The sequence below is a fragment of the Labeo rohita genome, chromosome 1, assembly GCF_022985175.1.
Source record: "Labeo rohita strain BAU-BD-2019 chromosome 1, IGBB_LRoh.1.0, whole genome shotgun sequence".
Classification (NCBI taxonomy): Eukaryota; Metazoa; Chordata; class Actinopteri; order Cypriniformes; family Cyprinidae; genus Labeo; species Labeo rohita.
Window position 1 is genome coordinate 38793689 of NC_066869.1, and position 22623 is coordinate 38816311.

Here is a 22623-nt window from a genome sequence, read left to right on the forward strand (position 1 = left end):
ACATGATTGTGTACGGACATAAGGCAACTTAGAGAAGCTGGAATAGCTACTTAATTTCTAATTCACTCTTGTACAGGCAAATTTGCCGCATATATAACACTGTGATAAGGGAAGTATGAGGGCAGAACCTGAACTACAATTATGGATACTGTCCGAAGTTTAAAAATTTATTTTATTTTATTTTATTTTATTTTATTTTATTTTATTTTATTTTATTTTATTTTATTTTATTTTATTTTATTTTATTTTATTTTATTTTATTTTATTTTATTTTATTTTATTTTATTTTATTTTATTTTATTTTGCCTAGTCTGTTTTTGTACCATTGAATCCAGACAGTAGGTTTGTTATTATAAAATCTGAGATCATATGCAGGATTATGCCAGTATATTAGCACTGATAAGGCTTTTTTTTTTTTTTTTTTTTTTTTTTTTTGTACAATTTAATCTATCTACTAAGTTTCATATAATAAAAGCCATAACTTCGTCTGTTTGCCACATGAACACTGTAATCAGTGGACTAAAGGCCAGAGAATTAACTGAAATTATAGATATTGACCTGAGTTTAAAAAATATATATATTTTTTATTTTGTTGTATTTTTATTTTATTTTATTTTATTTTATTTTATTTTATTTTATTTTATTTTATTTTATTTTATTTTATTTTATTTTATTTATTTTTTTTTTATTTATTTTATTTTTTTTATTTTTATTTTGCCTAGTCTGTTTTTTGTAACCATCCAGTAAGTTTATTATTATAAAATCTGTGGTCATATACAGTATATTAGCATTTATTAGGCCTTTTTTTTTTGTATTCATAACTTTCGTATTATAAAAGTCATAATTTTGCCATTTGCGACATGAACACTGGAACAGTGGAAATTATAGATAATGACCTGAGTTAAAAACTAAATATTTTATTTATTTTATTTTACTTTATTATTTTATCTTATTTAATTTTATTTAAGTTTATTGTAATAAAATATGTGATGATCATATGCAGGATCATGCCAGTATATTGGCTTTATTTTATTTTATTTTATTTTATTTTATTTTATTTTATTTTATTTTATTTTATTTTATTTTATTTTATTTTATTTTCCTTGTTTGTTTTTGTACCATTTAATCCATCCAGTAAGTTTATTTTCATAAAATGTGTGATGATCATACTAGTATATTACCTTTTTTTAAATTTAATTTTATTTTTATTATTATTTTATTATTATTATTTATATATTTTGCACCACATGAACACTACAATCAGTGGACTAAGGGACAGAGAATGAACCGAAATTATAGATACTGTTTTTTTCGCTGCCTTGGAAGTATAAGGTTCTTTCTGCATCCTGAGCACTTTTAAGATATTGAGCTTCAAAGTTTTTGCATCCCATAGACTTCTGTAGATAGAACCCTTTTTGTTTTCTAAAAACAGGCCCAAAATGTACATCACATAATGTAAATAAGTTGTCAGATAGAACCTTATAATTCCAAGGTGGCGTTTTATTTTATTATTTTTTACATTTGATTTTAACAAACTCATTTATTGTTTTAACAGACTACTCTGTTGTTGTACCATTAAACCTGTCCAGTGAGTCCATTATTATAAGGCCATGAAAATATGCAGGATCATGCCAGTAGATCAGCACTGGCAAAACATAATGAGGTTTAATTCGCCATCCTATTCCAGTAAAGCCACCACTTCCTGTGGTTTACATCTGCTGTCTAACACTTGTAAATGTTAGGCTGTTGTCCACCAAGGACTTGTTTTCAAAGACATAAAGTCGGTTTCTATGTGGTATCTCACGCTCTACTTTGCACACAAGCATGCAGCTACCTTCAAAAGCAGCATCCTGACCGAAAAGAAACCCCCAAAGAGATGGATTTGAATTGCTCTTCATTGGCAAGAATTCACAAAGGCAGAACACAAGTAGCACTCTGGCTGTGAAACACACTATACATACAGTAATTAACACACACGATCCATTCCAGTAGTCACGTTGCTGAGTTAACGACTCAAATAAATGCGTAACACACAAATACCAGATGAAATAAAATAGGCACATTTTTAATTAGATGATTATTTTCTGTCAATATTTTTGACACTAAATTAAACAGCTTTATTTAAAACTGAATTTTCATGGGTGATCATTTTCTCAGAGCTTACCACAGTGTATTTGTGGGACTGCCTTATCAGCAACAAATACATGCTATGGTGCATTTACTGCCTACTGTTTGGAACAGCCTTTACATCGGAAGGGCACAAGTGATGCCTAAAATGTAGCCTAGGGAGATTAGTCTCTTGGTTGGAGTGTCTAGAGATAAATTACATTTACAGCTTTTCATGAGAGTGGTAGGGAAATGAGTAAAGGTCAAGATTTTAATCCCTACAGAGAGTAAAATGTCTCTACTAACATCTGCTACTTAGCCTGCTAACTAGTATCCTTATTAACCTTAGAGACCCAGCATAGCAGAATTGCATTTGTATAAAGCAATTAAATATTACATAATTTTCAATAAATATGTATTTTATTGCAGTTGGATAATCTTTTTTCATTATTAAATCCATTCAATAAATGTATTAATTAAATAGTCATGATTTTGACACAATTTGCCACATGAAGAATAGTGTAACATGTGGAATAAGGGGCAGAGCCTAAATTGCAATTATGGATATTAACCCAAGATGCCAACTAAAAAATACATTTTATTTTATTTTATTTTATTTTATTTTTTTATTTTATTTTATTTTATTTTATTTTATTTTATTATTTTTTAATGTAAATATTTTTTAAATAAAATTTTATATGTATCTAGAATATATTTATATTTTATGTATTTTATAATATATTATATTGTATTATACATTTATTACCTATTTTATTTTTAATGTAAGTATTTTATTTAATAATATTTTATCTAAATATTTTATACTTTATTATATCAAGTATATTTATTTTTTATTAAAATCTTATATATTATTGTCTATGTTATTTTTAATTTAATTTAATTTTATTTTATTTTGCCTAGCCTGCTTATGCACCATTTAAACCAATCCAGTTTATTATAAAACTCAACTGGATCATGCCAGTATATTAGAACTTATTTTTTTATTTTTATTTTATTTACAATTTAATCTATGTACTTTAAATTTGGTATTATAAAAGCCATGAATTTTGGCAGTTGCCACATGAACACTGTAATCAGTGGACTAAGGGGCAGAGAATTAAGTGAAAATATAGATACTGACCCCCCAAAAATATTTTATTTTATTTTATTTTATTTTATTTTATTTTATTTTATTTTATTTTATTTTTATTTATTTATATTGTCTGTTTTGGTACCATTTAATCCATTTAGTGACTTTATTATTATAAAATCTGCCATCATCATATGCAGGATCATGCCAATATATTAGCATTTATTAGGCCTTTTTTTTTTTAGATATATATACTCTTATGCTCATTAAGGCTGCATTTACTTGATCAAAAATACATATATAAAAAAACACTAATATTGTGAAATATTATTACAGTTTAAAATAATTGTTTTCTATTTTAAAATATAATTTATTCCTGAATCTTCTTCAGCCATTACTCCAATCTTCACTGTCACATGATCCTTCAGAAAGCATTCTAATGTGCTGATTTATTACTTTTAATCAATGTTGGAAACAGTTGTGCTGCTTAATATTTTTGGGGGAACCTGTGATTCTTTTTTTGAGGTTTCTATGCTGAATAAAGTGTTTAAAAGAACAGCATTTTTTTTTTTAGAAATACTTTCTAGTAAGTCTTTGTTATCACTTTATATCAATGTAACACATCCTTGGTGAATAAAAGTATTAATTTCTTTCAAAACAAAAACAAAAAGAAAGAATAAAAATTTACTGACAACAAATGGTTAAATGATTGTTACAAAAGCTTTCTATTTTGAATAAATGCTGTTGTTTTTAACATTTAATTTATTAAAGAATCCTGAAAAAAGTATCACAGGTTCCAACAAAATATTGAGCAGCACAACTGTTTTCAACATTGATATCACATGACATTAAAGACTGGAGTAATGATGCTGAAAATTCAGCTTTGCATCACAGGAATAAATTACAGTTTAAAATATATTAAAGGGGAACTCCACTTCCAGAACAACAATTTACAAATAATTTACTCACCCCCTTGTCATCCAAGATGTTCATGTCTTTCTTTCTTCAGTCGTAAAGAAATTATATTTTTTGAGGAAAACATTTCAGCATGTTTCTTCATATAATGGACTACTATGGTGCCCCAATTTTGAACTTCCAAAATGCAGTTTAAATGCAGCTTTACATTGAAATTACACATCATTACTGTTTTTTTCTGGATTTTTGATCAGATAAATGCAGCCTTGATAAACACTAGACACTTCTTTAAAAAAAGGCTAACGTTTTTACAGTTCCAAAACTTTTAAACAGCAGTGTGTATATATATAACACTGAGGGTTAAAGAAGCACCCATCCGGCTTGTGAATTATACCAACTCCTGTAAAAGCTGAACCGATTTGCAGTACTAAAACAGATGCTGTTTTGCAAACTGTGTGACGGAATACAGTTGTGTGAGGCTTAATCCAGATGAGACAGCCGGCACTTTTCCTCTCTAGAACATAATTATGGATGGAGAGAGAGTGGAAGAGCGAGGGAGATTGTTGAGGGGGGATTTGAAGGGGCTTTGGTAGATTTATTGCACACCTGAATCTCCACAGCCAGTCGAAATAGACTCAGTCCTCCGACCATTTTGCCGTACTTGGGCAAATTACTTCTGTGACTGTAAGTCTTCCTTGCCACATTTCTCCTTACAAAGTAATTACACAATGGCTATTATTCATCCAGTGAGTCTTTATTGTCTCCCTTTGTTTTAATGATACAAAGTGAACATTTGTTCACACTGAAATGGATTGCGATTGTGAAAAAACAATCACAGATTGATATTAGCTATATTTATTTTTGTTTTGTCTGTTTGTCTAAAGATATTTAAACCCCTTTTAATGTTTTCTCTTTTCCCCTCACTATCAGGAAGACAATTCTAAGAGTCTCAAACCAAAGCAAAGGTTTTTTTTTATTTTCCCCAAATACCGTACAACGTTTTATGTATTTATATATACCATTGTGGAGATTGTATCTTAGGTAGTGGACCCCAGTCAGGGACATTAACCATGGATTCTTATCTCTCTCCATCTTTTCAGCTAAAGGCCACACTTAGACTCATCTTTCAAACATCTGACAAGAATCGTCTCATACCTGGCTTTCCCAGCTCTTGAGTTCTCATTCGAAATGACTTTTTTTTTTGCTTTTCTCATAATGGTTGCAGTTAAAGTTTGGTTAGAGCAAGATGGTTCTAAATCATGACAAAAGTGCAGCTGCGACCCTGAGCCCCCCGAGTGACTGATTGGGCGTGATCGTGCCTGGAAATTAAATTTGATTGACTTGAGAGATGAAAGGCTTGAAGAGATACTACCGAGGTGCTTCAATTATCATAGCACAGACTTATATGAGTGTCAGTTGCATAGGTAATGTACAATTATACTTGAGATTCATTGTAGATGTGATCCTGGCAACACGGCCCTCTCAAATCCACATTAAATTACCTTCCACTCATATGGACATTGAGAACATCCACCCCTCGGACTTGACCTTCAAATCCATTGATTACCTTATCACACAGGGATTACGCTGGCATCTACAGTGCTGTACCTCTCTGCCCATTCCTAATGCTGTCAGTATGGATGACTGAAGTAGTTTCTTTCTTTCCATAAGAGCATAAACTTAATTTTTAGATGATTTCGAACCTGAGGACGTATGTGGTTTCGGCGTCATATCGATCTGCGGCGGTGACCTTTACATTTATTGAGTCATTTAGTAAATTGCCCTTGTTGTCGTCTGTCTTTTCCACAGGATGAAAGTCATTCGGGTATATACATCATATCATTGAAAGAATTCTGAAGACTCTTCAAAAAAAAAAAATATTATTATATATATTATTATTATAATCACATTAATGCAGCCTTGATATATATATATATATATATATATATACTGTAATATTGTGAAATATTTTTACAGTTTAAAAGCATGGTTTTATATTTTAGTACATTATATATATATATATATATATATATATTTTTTTTTTTTTTTTTTTTCAAAGTAGAAATCTAACAATTCACAACACTGACAAAGTCCTCACAATCACTTTGTTAGCAATTTAATGCATCCTTGCTGAATAAAAGGATTGCTGAAAAAAAAAATAAAAAGCACAACTGTTTCCAACATTGATAATAAATCTGAATATTAGAATGATTTCTGAGAGATCATGTGACACTGAAGACTGGAGTAATGCCTAATAATAGCTTGGCATCACAGGAATAAATTATATTTAAAAGTATATTAAAATAGAAAAATGTTATTTTAAATTGCAATAATATTTAGCAATATTACTGTTTTTTTTCTGTATTTTTAATAAAAAAATGCGCATATGAATGAATGAGCATAAGAAACTTAAAAAAAAACATTCAAAAAAATCTTACTGATCCCAAACTATTTTATGGCAGTGAATATAGTTACAAAAGAAAGAAAATTACCACATTTTTCACAAAAACATTAAGCAGCACAACTGTTTTCAACATCTATAAGAAGAAGAAATGTTTCTTGGGCATCAAGTCAACATTTTTCTGAAATATCATGTGAAACTGAAGACAGAAGTAATGACTGCTGAAAATGTGGCTTTGCCATCACAGGGAGTAAATTACTTTTTTAAAGATATTTACAAGATATTACAATTATATTTGAAATATTAGTGCAGGGCTCTACGCTTACTTTTCTATTTAGGAGCACTTGTGCTCCTAAATTAAAAAAAAAAAAAAGTTAGGTGAACAGTCAAAATTTCAGGAGCACCTTCTAATCAATAATTTTTTCAAACTATGGTTTTTTTCATAGTTATAGTTATAGACTTTCAAACTATTTTTGACTACGAAATAGAGCAAAATCAGGCAACAGTGTTATAGTCCGACAATGTTACTTAATATTAACTTCTTGTTTATTTAACTGTTGTATTAAATCAATATCTCATTTACAAACTCCCTTAAAAATCATTTAAAGCTGTCACTCATCTTAGTTCATTGTGATCTCACAAAATTCCAATATAGTCAACAAAGCTCTCTACACTGCACAATGAATCTCTTATTTTCACTCTCTATACACTCTGTTTATGAAAGGATTGGTGAGATATATCTGTGATACTTTACTCAAAGTTGCAAAAACATGTAGAAACCTTTAAAGCTCCCCTCAGCGCAAACACAAATATGCTGATCGGGTCAGTCGCACTGGTGCTCCTAAATATTTTTTCATAGTCGTACACTGTAGAGCCTTGTAGTGGTAAGCATTTGAAAAAACCTTTAAAGAAATCTTACTGTTCCTTAACTTTTAAATGGAGTATGGCCAAAATTATAAAAATTACACTTAGTCATGCAGTCTAAATTGTATATATGATGCCATATAATGACTGCACTTTTTTGTGAATAATATTATAAATTGATCTCTAACTCTGTCTCTAACTGTTTCACTCTTTTCTGTCTCAGTTTTACTCTAACATCTTGCTTTGAAGTGGCCCTGATGTGGTGACTTCCCAAGACACATGGTCTCACTCGAGTGAATGATATTCTTCGACAGGAGTGAAATGAGATACAATATGATTCCTTTATTCCTGTAACCTCCTTCCTCGCCGCGGCAGTGCTTTAGAGACCCAGTGGGCCTACCTTATTCCTACTTCCCTCTCTGACCATGGCGGTCCCTCAGTTCTATCACTATCGATTAAATTATCAGCAATGGATGCGCACGGGCATGAAATTGCTTTACGTTTTCTCACAGGGTCTTGCTGCCAGCCACAATCTCCCCAGCTACATTTCACACAGCAGACGGGGAGGCTGCGAAAAGTCATTTTTGACCGATTCGAGGATTTGTCAGGGAATGTTGAGGACAGGAAATGGGCCATTGGGCCAAGAGCTCAGCGAGCTATAAAGGAAACCCACTCAGAGGGTCAAGAGCTCCGGTGAACTTTCTTGAAAGCCTTATTTTTGGCACCATTATCTGCAGTGTTGTGCTTCAGATTTAAGCGTTTAAAGTTCCTGCGATGAAAGATTGTGATGATAATCGTGTTATGTAAAGCAGTAATGTCTTAATGTGTCTCTCTTAGCTTCGCCAAAACTAACTCGCACAACTTTTTCAAACTTTCTAAATGACTTTCCAAGAGTCCCCTTGGTTTTATCCTATAACATCATCTTGAAGCCCAGTAAGCGAGAAGCTCACAGAGAGGAACTTTAAAACTCAGGGAGGCTTGAAAATGTCAAATGCAACGCTTTCCTCATCTTTGGCTTTGGCTGATGTTCATCTACCCATGGTACAGTGTCATTCATCAATCTGAAAGGCTGCAACCAAAAGTAAATACTCAGAGAGGAACATGAAGTCAAAGGTTAGCAGTTGGTATTGAGCTGCTTAATGTCGTCATTGGTCTTATTCTCAAAAGTCAAAAGTCAGTACCCAGCTTCTGTAACCATGAGCATGTTGGAGACATAGTGATAAATGATACGTCGAAGCGCACAAAACTCATGAGAGGAGAAAATCTCATTTGGTAGCTTATTGTAAGGAAGGTTTGTGAAAGTAGGAAAAAATGTATTTAAAAAAAAAAATACTTTTTTTTTTTTTAATAAAGAGGTTTATCTTAGGTTCAAAAAAATGTTTATATATATATATATATATATATATATATATATATATTTGTTTAATTAAAATTTGTATTATTTTTTATTTTATTTTTTTTTTTATTTACTGTATACACTCTTAAGAAAAAAGGTACAAAACAGGTACTGTAATATCTACTTGTAAGATGCTGATATGTACCTCTAAGGAACCATTATGTACCATTTATGGGTAAATAAAAGTACAAAGATGTACCTTTTAGCTTTGTTGCGTTCCAGGCTCAGTGGAAATATGTGGGGGGAAGAAATATAAGAATAAAAAAAAAACATACCTATACGTACAAATTGCTGTATTTTCGATTTGAAATGAACACTAGAGGCAGTAAAACTCAATGTGTATTTTTTTCCATGCAAAGTATGATTTAAAGGGGTCATCGGATGCTAAGTTTACTTTTTCATGTTGTTTGAACATTAATGTGTGTTGGCAGTGTATGTACAAATCTACCCTATAATGATAAAAACCCATGCAGTGTTTTTTAATTAATCTGTAAAAAATTAAATGGAGAGGCCGCTCCCACGATAGTTGATTGACATGAGCTCTTACCTCGAACCAGCTGTCACAGTCCAGTAACTTTCCTTGTTTCAATGCTGAAGCAGGGATGTAAGTTAGACAAGAATATCTCCAGTTGAGCGATTGCAGTGTTGTGTTGCTGGATGTAATAATGAACATAGTGGTCGTCATTCACTCCCAACATCTGAGCCACTGAAGATGCAGTGGATTACATTTGTGTGTGAATTGAACGTGCCTCCCGATCTACATATATCCATCTATGTTGGCGCGAATCATTCATGATCCAGCTTTACTCACAGCAGAAGTGTGTATAAGCGTTTTTTTTTTATGAATCTTTGCAATCGCCTTTCCTTTCAACATGGTAGTTACGAAGTTTAGCGGCTAAATGCGGCTAAAGTAAACAAGATCGTCATTCCACAGAGAGAAGAGAGGGGCGGGGTGAGCAGAGCTTATTTGCATTTAAAGGAACAGCCCCTTAGAAGGAGATGATTTTTGGAGAGCTCATTTTAACAAGGTTAAAAGGGTGTTGTTTTACAAAACCATTGAGAATTTTTAATCAAAGTATATTAGAGACTTTTCATTAAGACCCTAAAGAATCATATCAACTTGTGGAAAATGAGCATCCGATGACCCCTTTAAAGGGCCAGAGTTTCGATTAAGAAAGCCTAATTTTGCACAGTTCATTCCTTGTTATTGTTTTATGACTTCAAAACAATTTTAAAATGCTTTGAGATTTGAATATTGATACTTTTGATGTTACCGTCACATATACAGCTTTATATATATGCATTTTCCAAATCAGTAGGTTTGCAAAGTAGCTTATGCAATACGGCGTTGCACTTGTGAGGTGCAAACGACACAAGGGTGAGTAATTAATGACAGAATTTTCATTTTTGGCTGAACTATCCCTTTAACTAGCGACACTCACTGGACAATTTTTAACAGCAGTAGTAACGTCTGTATCCATGTAAAAAAAAAAAAAAAAAAACGTGTCACAGGTACATACTGGAACATGAGTTTTAGCGCAACTCACTAAACATTTCACCTTGAAAATACATGCAAAAAGGTACATAATATCTGTGGTGCAGAAACATCACCACAAAGAACGGATTTCCAGTGAACGTGGGTTGCTTTTGTCAGATTTGTACCTTTTTCTTTTTTTCTGAGAGTGTGTGTATATAAGTGTTGTGTAAATGTTACTAATTCTTTGGCATTTCACAGGTTTCATCAAAGAAATGACATCCACATTACGTTTGCTTACTGATCTAGAGCAGCATTCGCAAATTTCCAGGCTTTAATATGACAAACTGCAGACTCCTAGCATGAACTTGCAGCTATTTACACATCTTAGTCACGTCAAAAGCACATCATAGAAATTGCCTGACATGTTGTGGCAGCCAAAGTCAAACCATAAAAGGCAACTTTAGAGTAGGATAAGATTTTCAGATCATAAGATTGTAATATGATTTCAACATCAGATGGTTCAGAACTCTACATATGTATTCATATGGCATACATGCACAACATTTGAGTCTTGCGAATGGGGTCCTATTGAGCAACAGTTTCACAATGTGAATCTAGCAGATACATTATATATTTATTACTGTAATATTCACTGTTGAATTTTTACAATTTTCTAGAACTCCCTGTACTTTTAGCTTAGCAAATATGAAAAGTGCTAGTCTGAGCACCACTTCATGAATGTATTTTGAACAAAGACCAAGAAGAAGCAAAAGGAGCGAAAACGTGATGTAAGTGTAAAATGTGATACAGTCATATTTATTTATTGCTTTTCGTATGACTGTTACAAATATCCCGACGCATAAATTTGTCAGAGTGGCAGAAAAGGTCAAGATGTATGTTTGAATTGGTGAATTCGCTGGCGGAATAATGAATAAGGCAGATAAGAGACTAAAGCAGGCCCCTCTTATCTTCCATATAAACTCAAGTCGACTCTCTGCACACTTAAGATATTTTGTTTTGCTGCTGAATTGCTTTGGAGCATGCTGAAACAGAAAATCAATGGTTTGATTGAGTTTTTCTGTTCAGAAGACAGGGGATCTTATAGATAGAGCAAGATAGAACAAGGAAGGAATGAAAAGAGTAAAAAAGAGGGAACCATTAAGTCAATATATTCATTTTTGTCATGTCATTAATTATATAGTGAATGCTGTTCTGTATTCAGTCAACTCACCTCAGCACTGATGAAAAATTGTGCTTTGATGCTACAAATGCATTAGCATGTGTTCAAGAAAAAAAGTTATATATATATATAACCCATAGATTCAATCGATGTGCATGTGCTTAATGGAATACTATACAAAATTTTGAGATCAGTGTGATTTTTTTTAGACAAGAAGAGAAATGAATACTTGTATTCAGAAAGCATGCATTAAATTGATCAAAAGTGACAGTTTAGACATGTATCATGTGTATCAAGATTTCCATTTCAAAGAAATTCTGCTCCTTTGAACTTTCAGTAAATCAAAGAATCTTAAAAAAAAAAAAAAAAAAAAACACCATATCCATAACAATATCAAGCAGCACAACTGTTTTCAACACTTATAGTAATAATCATTTTTCCTTTTCTAGAGTGACAAATCAGCATATTGTTAACAATATTGTTAATAATGGCCAAATAGTTAGCAAATAGCAATTATTTAATTCCAACTACTGTAACTTTGTTCTGCTATGTAACATTCACTTTTCACGATTCAATCCAGATTGATAAAATCAAGTCATGTTTTACATTTCATCTCATGTAATATCTTGTTTTGCTTAGGAGAAACTCCAACCCCAAGTAAAATGAGTTGCACACTTGCAAACATTTCATTTTTTCCCCCTCTCCCTTCCTGACAGATCTCAGATTGATTATTTTTTTCTAAGCATGCTCTCCCTCTTTACAGTCTGCACATTATTTGTCTCTCACAAGTCTCATATAGCAATAAATAGAGCTTGAATGTGAAGCCCATAATTAGTCGGCATTGTTTGGGAAAGTGAAATGTTCCAGCATTGTTATACTAAATATCAGCACTCTTAAAGTGCCGCTTATTCAATCAAATTAGAGGACCTGAACTAAATGTTGTGTTTTTCTGACACAAAAACAAAGGGTTTTAAATGAATGAATTGAAATCGGGCGACAGCTGAAAGCATTAAACTTCAACCTTACAACAAAAAAATAAAAAATAAAGAAATAAATCAAAAACACCCTCGTTTACTTCACAGAGAATAGCGTTGAGGGGCAGCATTTTTCTTTGAAATAAAAGCATAAAATAGCACGCAAGAATTCAACTGTGTGAATCATCTGAACAGTCTGACTCACTAGAAAGAATCAGACATTTGCTACCTATGAGATGGAAGAAAGTTTAGCAGGGTTTTTTTATTATAATTTGCTTGATTGAAAGCTGTGCGTGCATTAAAAACAGTGATTTATGGTCATTACGTCATAAAAGTCTGTCTTCTTCTAACAGGCTAGAGTCGCCGACGAGGACACTGACACTGGAGGCTCCAAAAGGTGTTGAAGTCAACGCAGGAGTAGGGGAATTCAAAGCTTCTTGTAGGAAAGATCTCACTTTAGAGTCTTCAGAAGGAGAGGTGAGTATGTGAAATTGTACTGTAGCTATATAGGGAAATCTACAGTATGTGAATATCAAGGACTGTCATGGATGGCATAAAGGTTATGGTTTCTGATAAGCAAGAAACTAATGATTTACCAAGATTACAACCAATATTCATAAACAAAACACACAAACTATGACACATAAAATTATGTTTTGTCTTAACTTTACACTACCGTTTTCTCTCTGTCTCTCTCTCTCTTTAAAAAATTAAGTAGTTTATTCAGCAAGAAATAATTCAGTTGACCAAAATGTGTATTGTAAATGTAGTTTGAACTTTCTATTTCTCAAAGAATTCTAGGGAAAAAATCATGGCTCTTAAGCAGCCAACGAGCAAACAACTGATCATCAGATCATGTGACAGAAACTTGAGTAATGGCTGCTGAAAATTTAGCTTTACCATCACAGGAATAAATTACATTTTAAATTATATTAAAATTAAAAATGCTTATTTTAAATTGTAATAATATTTCACAATATTACTGCTTTTACTGTATTTTTTTGATCAAATAAATATAGACTTCTTTTAAAAACATTTTAAAAATCTTACCGACACCAAACTTTTGAATGGTATAGTGTTAGATCTAATTGATCTCTGGCAGCAGCATCTGGTGTGTTTAATGAAGACATGAAAAGGCATCTTTATTTGGGTGTAATTTTTGTAAACAGACTGTGTTTATCTATTTTTGTGGCTCATGCCAAGTACACGACTGTAACTCATTTCTCTAAACATTTAAAAATCACAGTTTCTTGTTTTCTGTCATTTTGGTGAGCACTTCTGACAACTCATCCCAGACTATGTGCCACAAATAGTACACTGACCAACTCATGAGCTGATTCTTGGCAGTATATCAACAATTTACTTGAGAAATGATGGCGTGTGGTAGTTTTTGCACAGCTTTTTTGCTCTCTCGCAGTTGGTGTTTGACACTCCTTCGCTTGTGCGCACACCTGACGTCTTTCTGACACAGTTGCAGACTTACAAGCATAGCTGACGTAAAAATTTAAATTCTGTCATAATTTACTCATACCATGTCATTCCAAACCTATGAAACTTTCAATCATCTTCAAAACACAAATGAAGGTATTTTTTAATAATACCTAAGAGATTTCTGTCCTTCCACTAGGAAAAAAAAAAAAAAAAAAAATTAATGTTAAAAAAGATTCATGTTAAAGGGGTCATTGGATGCAAAACAATTTTTTTTTTTATCCTCTTTTTCAAATTAAGCCATTTTCAGCATCTTGGCTATATGAAGTCACACCGACCAAGGCCGCTCCCATGATAGTTGATTGACACTGTCGTCTTACCTTAGACCCGCCCTGGGTTAGCTGAGTGAGCTGTTACAGTCTGACCGCCATTGTTTCAACCCCGTTGCAGGGGAAGACAAAAATGTCTCAGATTGAACGACTGAGGTGATTTGTTGTTGGATATAATAATGAACATAGCAATCGTCATTAACTCCCGACATCTGAGCTGATGAAGAAGCAGTGGATTAACGTTACTTTCGTTTTTGAAGGAAATGCCCCAATCCCTGACCTGCCAAAATGTGCATCTGTGTTCTCGCGAATTCATGATTTACCAACAGCAGAAATGAGTATAAGGGTTTTTTATGCATCTTTGCAAATCGCCTTTCCTAATATTGTGCTACTTTTGTGGCTAAATATGACTAAAATAAATAGAACGGCTCGTCAGTCTACAGTAGAGAGGGGCGGGGTGAGCAAAGCTCATTAGCATTTAAAGGCAAATGCAACAAAACGGCTCACTCTGAAAAGGTAAAAAGGGTGTTTTTTACACTATCACTGGGAGATTTTAACCAAAGTATGTTATAGACTTCTCATTAAGACCCTAACGAATCATATCAACTTGTGGAAAATGGCCATCCAAATATGAATTAAGAAGTTTAATTGAAGCACTCAGAAAAGACACAAATGTTTTGAATGATGAACAGATTTAAAAGCACAATATGTAAGATTTTTTTTATTAAAATATCCAAAAACCACTAGAACAGTGTTACATATTTTGCTGACCTGTGTACTTAAATTATCCCAAATGTTTCAAAGAATGTTTACATCCAGAGAGATAAGCAGTTTTAATTAGTGTAACGGACTGTGTCATTGCGTCGCCTGCCAACAACATCATCCACCCTCGATTGTGCGTTTTTATCTTGCAGAAAACATGAAAACCTCAAATACACTTTAATATGTTATGCATTTTATTACAAAGGGGATGAACGCACCATTATACACTGCCCTCCAAAGGTTTGGAAACACCCTAGAAAAGTGGGGTTTTGGACATATTGGCATGAATCCTTTTTAATTTGTGATAATTTTGCACTGATAAGGGACAACGCGAACTACGAAAACATATTTTATTACATAAACAGTTTATACATAGAAAAAACTTAACTTAAAACATAATCTGGGCCTAAATTAATTGTATTCTAAACATAATTGGCAATCAGTTGTTGAATCTATTCAGGTGTGCTGACCCAAAAATCTTTTAAAAACCTAGCCCAAGTTTAAACCAGTAACCAGGCATCACAGCTGGCAAGGTGGGCATGTCTGACTTTGACATGTATATATTGCCATTATTATGTAATCAAAATGAAAATTATTATTGCTGGTCTTCAATGATAATGTCAATTTACTTTAATGTATTTGCACCAAAAAAAAAAAAAAAAAAAAAAAAAGGATTTATGCTGATATCGTCCAAAACCACACTTTGCCAGGGGTATTTCCAAACTTTTGGAGGGCAGTGTACCAGTACCATTATAGCAGGACTTTCAACACACTCAAATGTATCTAGTATGATAAAACAGCACTGCCTTTTCCTACATACACATGACCGGAAGAAGCGGAAGCATTAGCAATTGCTCCGGTGTCCTTGTTTTGCTTTCACAACTTTCAGCCCACCCTGCTTCATACCACAGTGACCTTAATAAATCTTTAAAACATTAGCTCATTTATGGACATGATTTCTGTCTGAGCCAGATTGCATTGGCTGTGGGGATGAAGACAACAACTCCCACGATTCCACACTCAATCGGGCCATCATCAAACTTTACCTTTGGTTTCATTTGTTTTGAATATGCAGCGAAAACTTATATATTGTGTCTTTAATTTAGGCCTTTATTCACATGTAAACATTGATTAAAGGGGTCATCGGATGCCTATTTTTTACAAGTTGATATGATTCTTTAGGGTCTTAATGAAAAGTCTATATTATACTTTGGTTAATAATTCTCAATGGTTGTGTAAAACAACACCCATTTTACCCAGCCAAAATAAGCTCTGCAAAAATGAGCTCTGCTCGCCCCGCCCCTCTTTACTCTCTGTGGAGTGATGAGCTGCTCAGAGAGATTGTTTACTTCAGCCGCATTTAGCACATTATTAGGAAAGGCGATCACAAAGATTCATAAAAAAATCCCTTATACTCACTTCTGCTGTAAGTGAAGCTGGATCATGAATGATTTGCGCGAACATAGACAGATATATGTAGATCGGGAGGCGCATTCCCTTCACAAACAAACGTAATCTACTGCATCTTCAGTTGCTCAGATGTCAGGAAAAAATGACGACCACTATGTTCATTATTACATCCAGCAACACAACACCTCAATCGCTCAATCGGAGATATTCTTGTCTAACTTACATCCCTGCTCCAGCATTGAAAAAAGAGGGCGGACTGATCTGAGGTAAAATGCTCATATCAATCAACTATTGTGGGATCGCCCTCGGTCGGTGTGTCGCCACAATGACAGGCATCTGAGAATGGCTCGATTTGAAAAAGGGGATATTATTTTTACAGATTAATTAAAAACCACTGCATGGATTTTTATCATTACAGGGTAGATTTGTACATACACTGCCAACACACATTAATGTTCAAACTACATGTAAAAGTGAACTTAGCATCCGATGACTCCTTTAACATACCTTGATCAAGAACCAATGAGGTTTGTTCTCACATGTCACACAAGCATGTTGAGATTTGTTCATGAGCATCAAGGAAACAAGTTTGAGCTACAGCTGACCATATTTGATGTCCTGTATTGTATGTACGAGCATTGATTAAAGTTTATGTGACTAATGCCTAAATTAAATCTGTTCATCAAATGAAGCAATTATATCTTTTCAGAAGACTTAGAATAAACCACACAGTTCATATGTATTACTTTTAGGATGTCTTCATGAACTTTTGGCTGCTTGGACTATTAGAGGAGAAAAAGAAATCTCTCCGGTTTCATTAAAAAAAAATCCTGATTTGCATTTTGAAGACGAACGAAGGTCTTATGGGTTTGGAACAACATGAAGGTGAGTAATTTAAAGTAGAACACTTTAAAACCACAATCAGCAACATGTTTCAGTCTGGTTGTGTGTTATAGAATTCAGCTGAAGATCAAATCAAATTTTATGACTAGCAAATCCCAAAGGGTTCAAAACCGTTTTCTTTATCACAGAAGTGTTATTACTGGAAGAGCATGTGCTGTACTTCCATCAAGAGTTCTGAAGTTATCTAATGTTCACATCTCATATAATGTGTTACATTACATCTTTTGTTAAGGTGGTAGATGAGACTTCAGTCCCATCTGATCAGATATAAGTGGCCCATGTCCTCAGTAATTGCCTCAACCAAACACCTTCAAACTACTTCCTTCGAACATCTTTCCTTGCTGATCTTGATTTTTTTATTTCTGTTCTTCATCTCCCTGTTTTACAATCATCTGTCTCCATCTTTCTCTGTCTACAAGCCTAATTCACTGTCCGGTAATTGCAGTGTTAGTGTAATTCCACAAGCACCTTGAACATGTTTAGATTATCCACGCTTACCGATTCCCCCCTCCCTCTCGTTCAAATTAGTGCCGCCATGTTGAGCTGTCTAGCTTTCTTTCTCCCCCTTTCTCTTCCTTTGTCTCTCTCTCCTTCTCCTATCTCACTTTAGTAACTGCCCAGGCTATTTAATTAACTTCCATGAGTCCAAGTCATATATCACGCTGTTCTGTCACCTCTTTGGGTTTTTTTCGTCTTCTTATTCTTCTTTCGTGCCTGAGATAGCAGGATGGTGCTGTGAGGAGTGATATAAGAGACAAAGTGGCTGATGCACAGTAAGGGTGCTTATAAAGCAGCTTGCATCGTTTCTTAAAGGAATTGTTCAAGTGTGTGGGAAGTGGAGCTTCAAAAAGGATGCATAAGCACCATAAATGTGGTCCGTATGACTTGTGCACTATATCTCAAGTCTCCTGAAGGCATATGATAGCTTTGTGGCAAACAGATGTTGTTCACTAATATTTTTCCAATTTATGAAGTTTAATCCGTAGCAACTGGATCATCGAGTCATGAGCCATTAGCATTTTAAGTAATGACATTTAAAAGTTTGGGGTCTTTAAAAAAAAAAAAAAAAGAAAGTAAAGTAAAGTTTCTGAAAGAAGTTACCAAGGTCGCATTATCTGAGAAAAATAAAAAGTAAGTTATACTGTGAAATATAATTACGATAAATAAAACTTTTATATTTTCTTATTTAAAAATGTAATTAATTCCTGTGATGGCAAAGCTGAATTTTCAGCATCATTACTACAGTCTTCAATGTCACATGATTCTTCAGAAATCATTCTAATATGTTGATTTGGTGTTCAAAAAAAACATTGCTTATTATTATTAATATTGAAAACGGTCATGCTTAATATTTTTGTCGAAAGAGTAATGTATTTATTTTATTTTATTTTATTTTATTTATTATTTTGTTTATTTTATTTTCAGGATTCCTTCTATGAATATAACACTCAAAAGATCTGCATTTATGTGAAATGGTTATAGACAAATTCTTTTCCTATTTAAATGTCTTTACTTTAGATCAATTTAATGCATTCTTGCTGAATAAATCAGAAATCAGGCTTATTCATTCAGGCATGTATTTTATATATGAATAGAATCAACCAATTTATTGAAAAGCACCATTCATTAACAAATCTCTCATGAACACACTGTAGAGGTAATGTGGATGTCAAGTCTTTCAGTAAATATTTTTTTTTTTTCATCTCACAAAAAATTGTATGGTTTTATCATCGTTTTTTTAAACTTTCAAGGTTTGCATGTTTTAAAATTTCTCATTTTGGGTTCCACTGAAAGCCTTTTGGTTTTGGAATGACATGACATTAGAGTGAATATATAATAACTCAGTTTTAACTTTTAAGCAAAATAATCTGTTAAGTTCCTTAGTTTTTTTATTTATTTATTTTTCCTTTCTTGCTTTTGTGTGCTCTTGCTGTCTCTCTCTCTCTCTCTCTTTTTCTCTGCCTGTCTTATGAACAAGCTCAGTAATTTAGAACAAATGCTCATATCAGCACAATCCCATCCTGTTTGCCCCCATCTCTCCCTGTAATTCTCCAGAGGGATGAGACGCTGAAAATAGATGCCTCTGTCAATTTGGAGAAGAGAATCAAGTGCATTAGACAGCTGAGACGAGAAATCAAATCAATGTTGTCAGCAGCCGACTCTTAAGAGGGCAATGTTAAAAAGTTTGGGGTGAGAGAATTAAAGGGGAATGGCTGACTGGGTCCATGTCCTATTGCCTTTTCTCTTCCTGCTGCCCATTAAGATCAAGGGAAATGAGAAGTGACTGCTGTATGTGCTCTGATAGCTCTCGTGAGAAAGAGAGACGGAGGGAAAAGAGACCCTCAATACTGTTTCTTAGGTGAAGTCATTTAAGCTTTGTATTGTACAATTAAAAGGTTAAAGATTGAAACAGCCTAAACTGGTTTGCTGTATTACAGCCTGAACAGTTTTACTGGTTTTGGACGCTTTTCAGCTGATAAGACTGGGATTTTACAAGTGTATATTCGGGAGGTGTAAAGATTACCTAAAAACCGTACTTGATTAAAAGTACAGATTGCATCTTACAGCGAAAATTACTTCATTACAAGTTACAAGACACCAGTTCCAATACATCTTAAATAAAAGTCTTCAATTTAACAGTACTTACACATTTTACTCATACTCAATGTAGGCTCAAAGATGCACTAGTCCTAGTGGAAAAACAAGGAACAGTTGATGAGTGAGGAGAGCAATCTCAGGTTTATTTTCTAAAATCAAATTAAACATTAACACCTCAGTATTGCAATAAATCAAGTAAATGTCTACAAACACTGACGTCTCAGTTGAGATCAAGTTCTCAAAATAGGCATAAGTCAATCAGTGTCCTTTTAAAAAGTTATCTTCAATATAATAGATCACAGCCTATTTGCACTAACGCTGTAAAAAACAAAAAAACTTATAATTTGTTACCATGCTGCCTTAACATTTCAAGTTGTCTAAACTTATTTGAGTTGACTGAACTTAAAATTTTAAGTTGTACTAAGTGACAACTTAGATATTTGAGTTGGCTAAACTAAAAAATCGGTTTGTTAAACTTACAGGCTCTGTTTGTTACACGGCTGCCTTAAAATTGTAATTTAAATCAACTCAAATATCTAAGTTGTCTCTTAGTAAAACTTAACATTTCAAGTTGCCTAAACGTTTTTTAAGTTGACTGAACGTAAAATTTTAAGGCAGCCAGGTAACAAATTATTTTAAGTTGACTCAAAAAATTGTTTTTTACAGTGTAGACATTCTGGTTTCGGCTGCAGCCATGTCCTCTAGGGTTGCAATGATAAATCAAATAGCGAATCGAGAAATTTTTCTGCATAAATTCTGAGATTGCATCGTGATTCTCTCTCTAATCGATTAGAGCTTAGCAGATGGCAGCACATGCTTTAGAATGAGCCGTACTCTGCTTGATTTTAATTGCTTACACACACTTGAACCAAAAATAATCATTCATAAAGTATAAAAAGGTTGAAGCAAGAAAGGTTGAAACAAGGGTGTTCACACTGAGCTGTGTTAGAGCGAAGCTCAAAATAGATTCAAGAGAAAATTGTGAAGCATTCGGGAGATCTCAGAATTGATCCATGAATCGCAATGCATCAGTTTATCGTCGCAACCATAATGTCATCTTAAACCTTGTTGACAAGTTTGGGTGAACAATGGCAAAAAAACAAGATATACACTGTAGATAGTGATATAACTTCTTTTGTAGCAGAAATAAACTGCTGCAGAAAAACATAACAATGCAAAATGATTAATTGGATTACTCCTCAGAAATGTTTTGGAGTAAAAAGTAAAATGTAGTCAAGTAGAGAGTAAAAGTTATTAATATGTTTGAAACTGAGTCTGAAAGATAATTAATTACGGTAACTATTACATTGATTCAAATACTTTACACCACTGGTACATTCAAATGTCAGAGTATGAATTATTAAGTGTATATAATGAGGTAAGCGATGGGCCATATAATGTATTTTTTCTCAGCTAACAAAAGCATTAACCTCAACCAATTAATGACGGTACGCAATGACTAATTACTTAAAAATGACTTTTACTTATACTTTTTTTTTTTCTTGTTAAAGGAAAAAGTTATGGATGAATATTACATGAATACTAAACTGCTGCATTAAGGCTCTGTTGTCCCTCAGTGTTCATATTTATACTAAAACACTTTGTCTTCAACAGTACAAAAAATAAAAGATAGATAGATACATACATAGATAGGTAGGTAGGTAGGTAGCTAGGTAGACACAGACAGACAGACAGACAGACAGACAGACAGACAGACAGATAGATAGATAGATAGATAGATAGATAGATAGATAGATAGATAGATAGATAGATAGATAGATAGATAGATAGATAGATCCGTGTCAGAATGTCTGTTTTTGTTTTGGTCTGTGTGATTCTGCCCACTGGCAATTTACCCAGTAGTATTTTGACACCCCGGGTTCCCAGTTGGCGGGAAATACAGCATATTGTAGCCATGTGAGCCAGCAAACAAACTTTGTCAGACATTGCAAATTCTGCCAGAATTAAAAAGTATCTGCATCCATCTGAAAAGCTCTATGACCAGAGGCATATTAAAATGTGGAAAAATTAACTCATTAGCATACAGTATAAGGCTTGTTCCTTTCCATTGTCACTTCAGCTTGTTCCTGGTATGTCTCCTCAATCTAGCAAACCAAGTAAACATTGAGTCTGAGGACGAAGGCCAGGGAGAAACAGCTCTCCCCAGTATGTTGATTTTGGACTACGATAGCCATTTTAACCACTGACTTTCGATATTACATACAATATTACTATATATACAGGGCCTTGCAAAAGTATTCAACCCCCTTGATTTTTGCATGTTTTGTTATGTTGCTGCCTTATGTTAAACTGCTTTAAATTACTTTTTTTTTTTTCAAATCTTTTTTTCAATCTACACTCCATAAACCATAATGACAAATCAAAAACAGAACTGTCACAATTTATTAAACTAAAATAAGTACATTGCATAAGTATTCATACTCTTAACTCAGTACTTAGCTGAAGCACATTTACAGCCTCAAATCTTTTTGGTATGATGCGACAAGATTTGCGCATCAGCATTTGGCAATTATCTGCCATTCTTCTCTTCACCTCTTCATCTCTCAAGCTCTGTCAGTTTGGATGAGGCCAGATGCACATTTTCAGGTTTCTCCAGAAATATTTCATTAGGTTCAAGCCCAGGCTGTGACTGGGCCACTCAAGGACATTCACAGAGTTGTCTATAAGCCACTCTAGCTTGTTTTTTGCTCTGACATGCATTTTCAGCTGTTAGACCTTTTATTAAGACATGCATGCCTTTCCAAATCATACCCATTCAATTGAATTTGC

At 33.4% G+C, this 22623-nt stretch overlaps 1 protein-coding gene across 2 annotated transcripts in view; it reads left to right on the forward strand.

The window, feature by feature from the left end:
• The window catches only part of LOC127167824 (zeta-sarcoglycan), a 309249-nt gene that overhangs the window by 274340 nt on the left and 12286 nt on the right, over positions 1 to 22623 (forward strand). For both annotated transcript variants that reach the window (XM_051114095.1, XM_051114105.1), the window contains one exon: positions 12757 to 12880. In XM_051114095.1, the coding sequence (XP_050970052.1) occupies positions 12757 to 12880 (124 nt within the window). The remainder of the gene's footprint in view (positions 1 to 12756; positions 12881 to 22623) is intronic.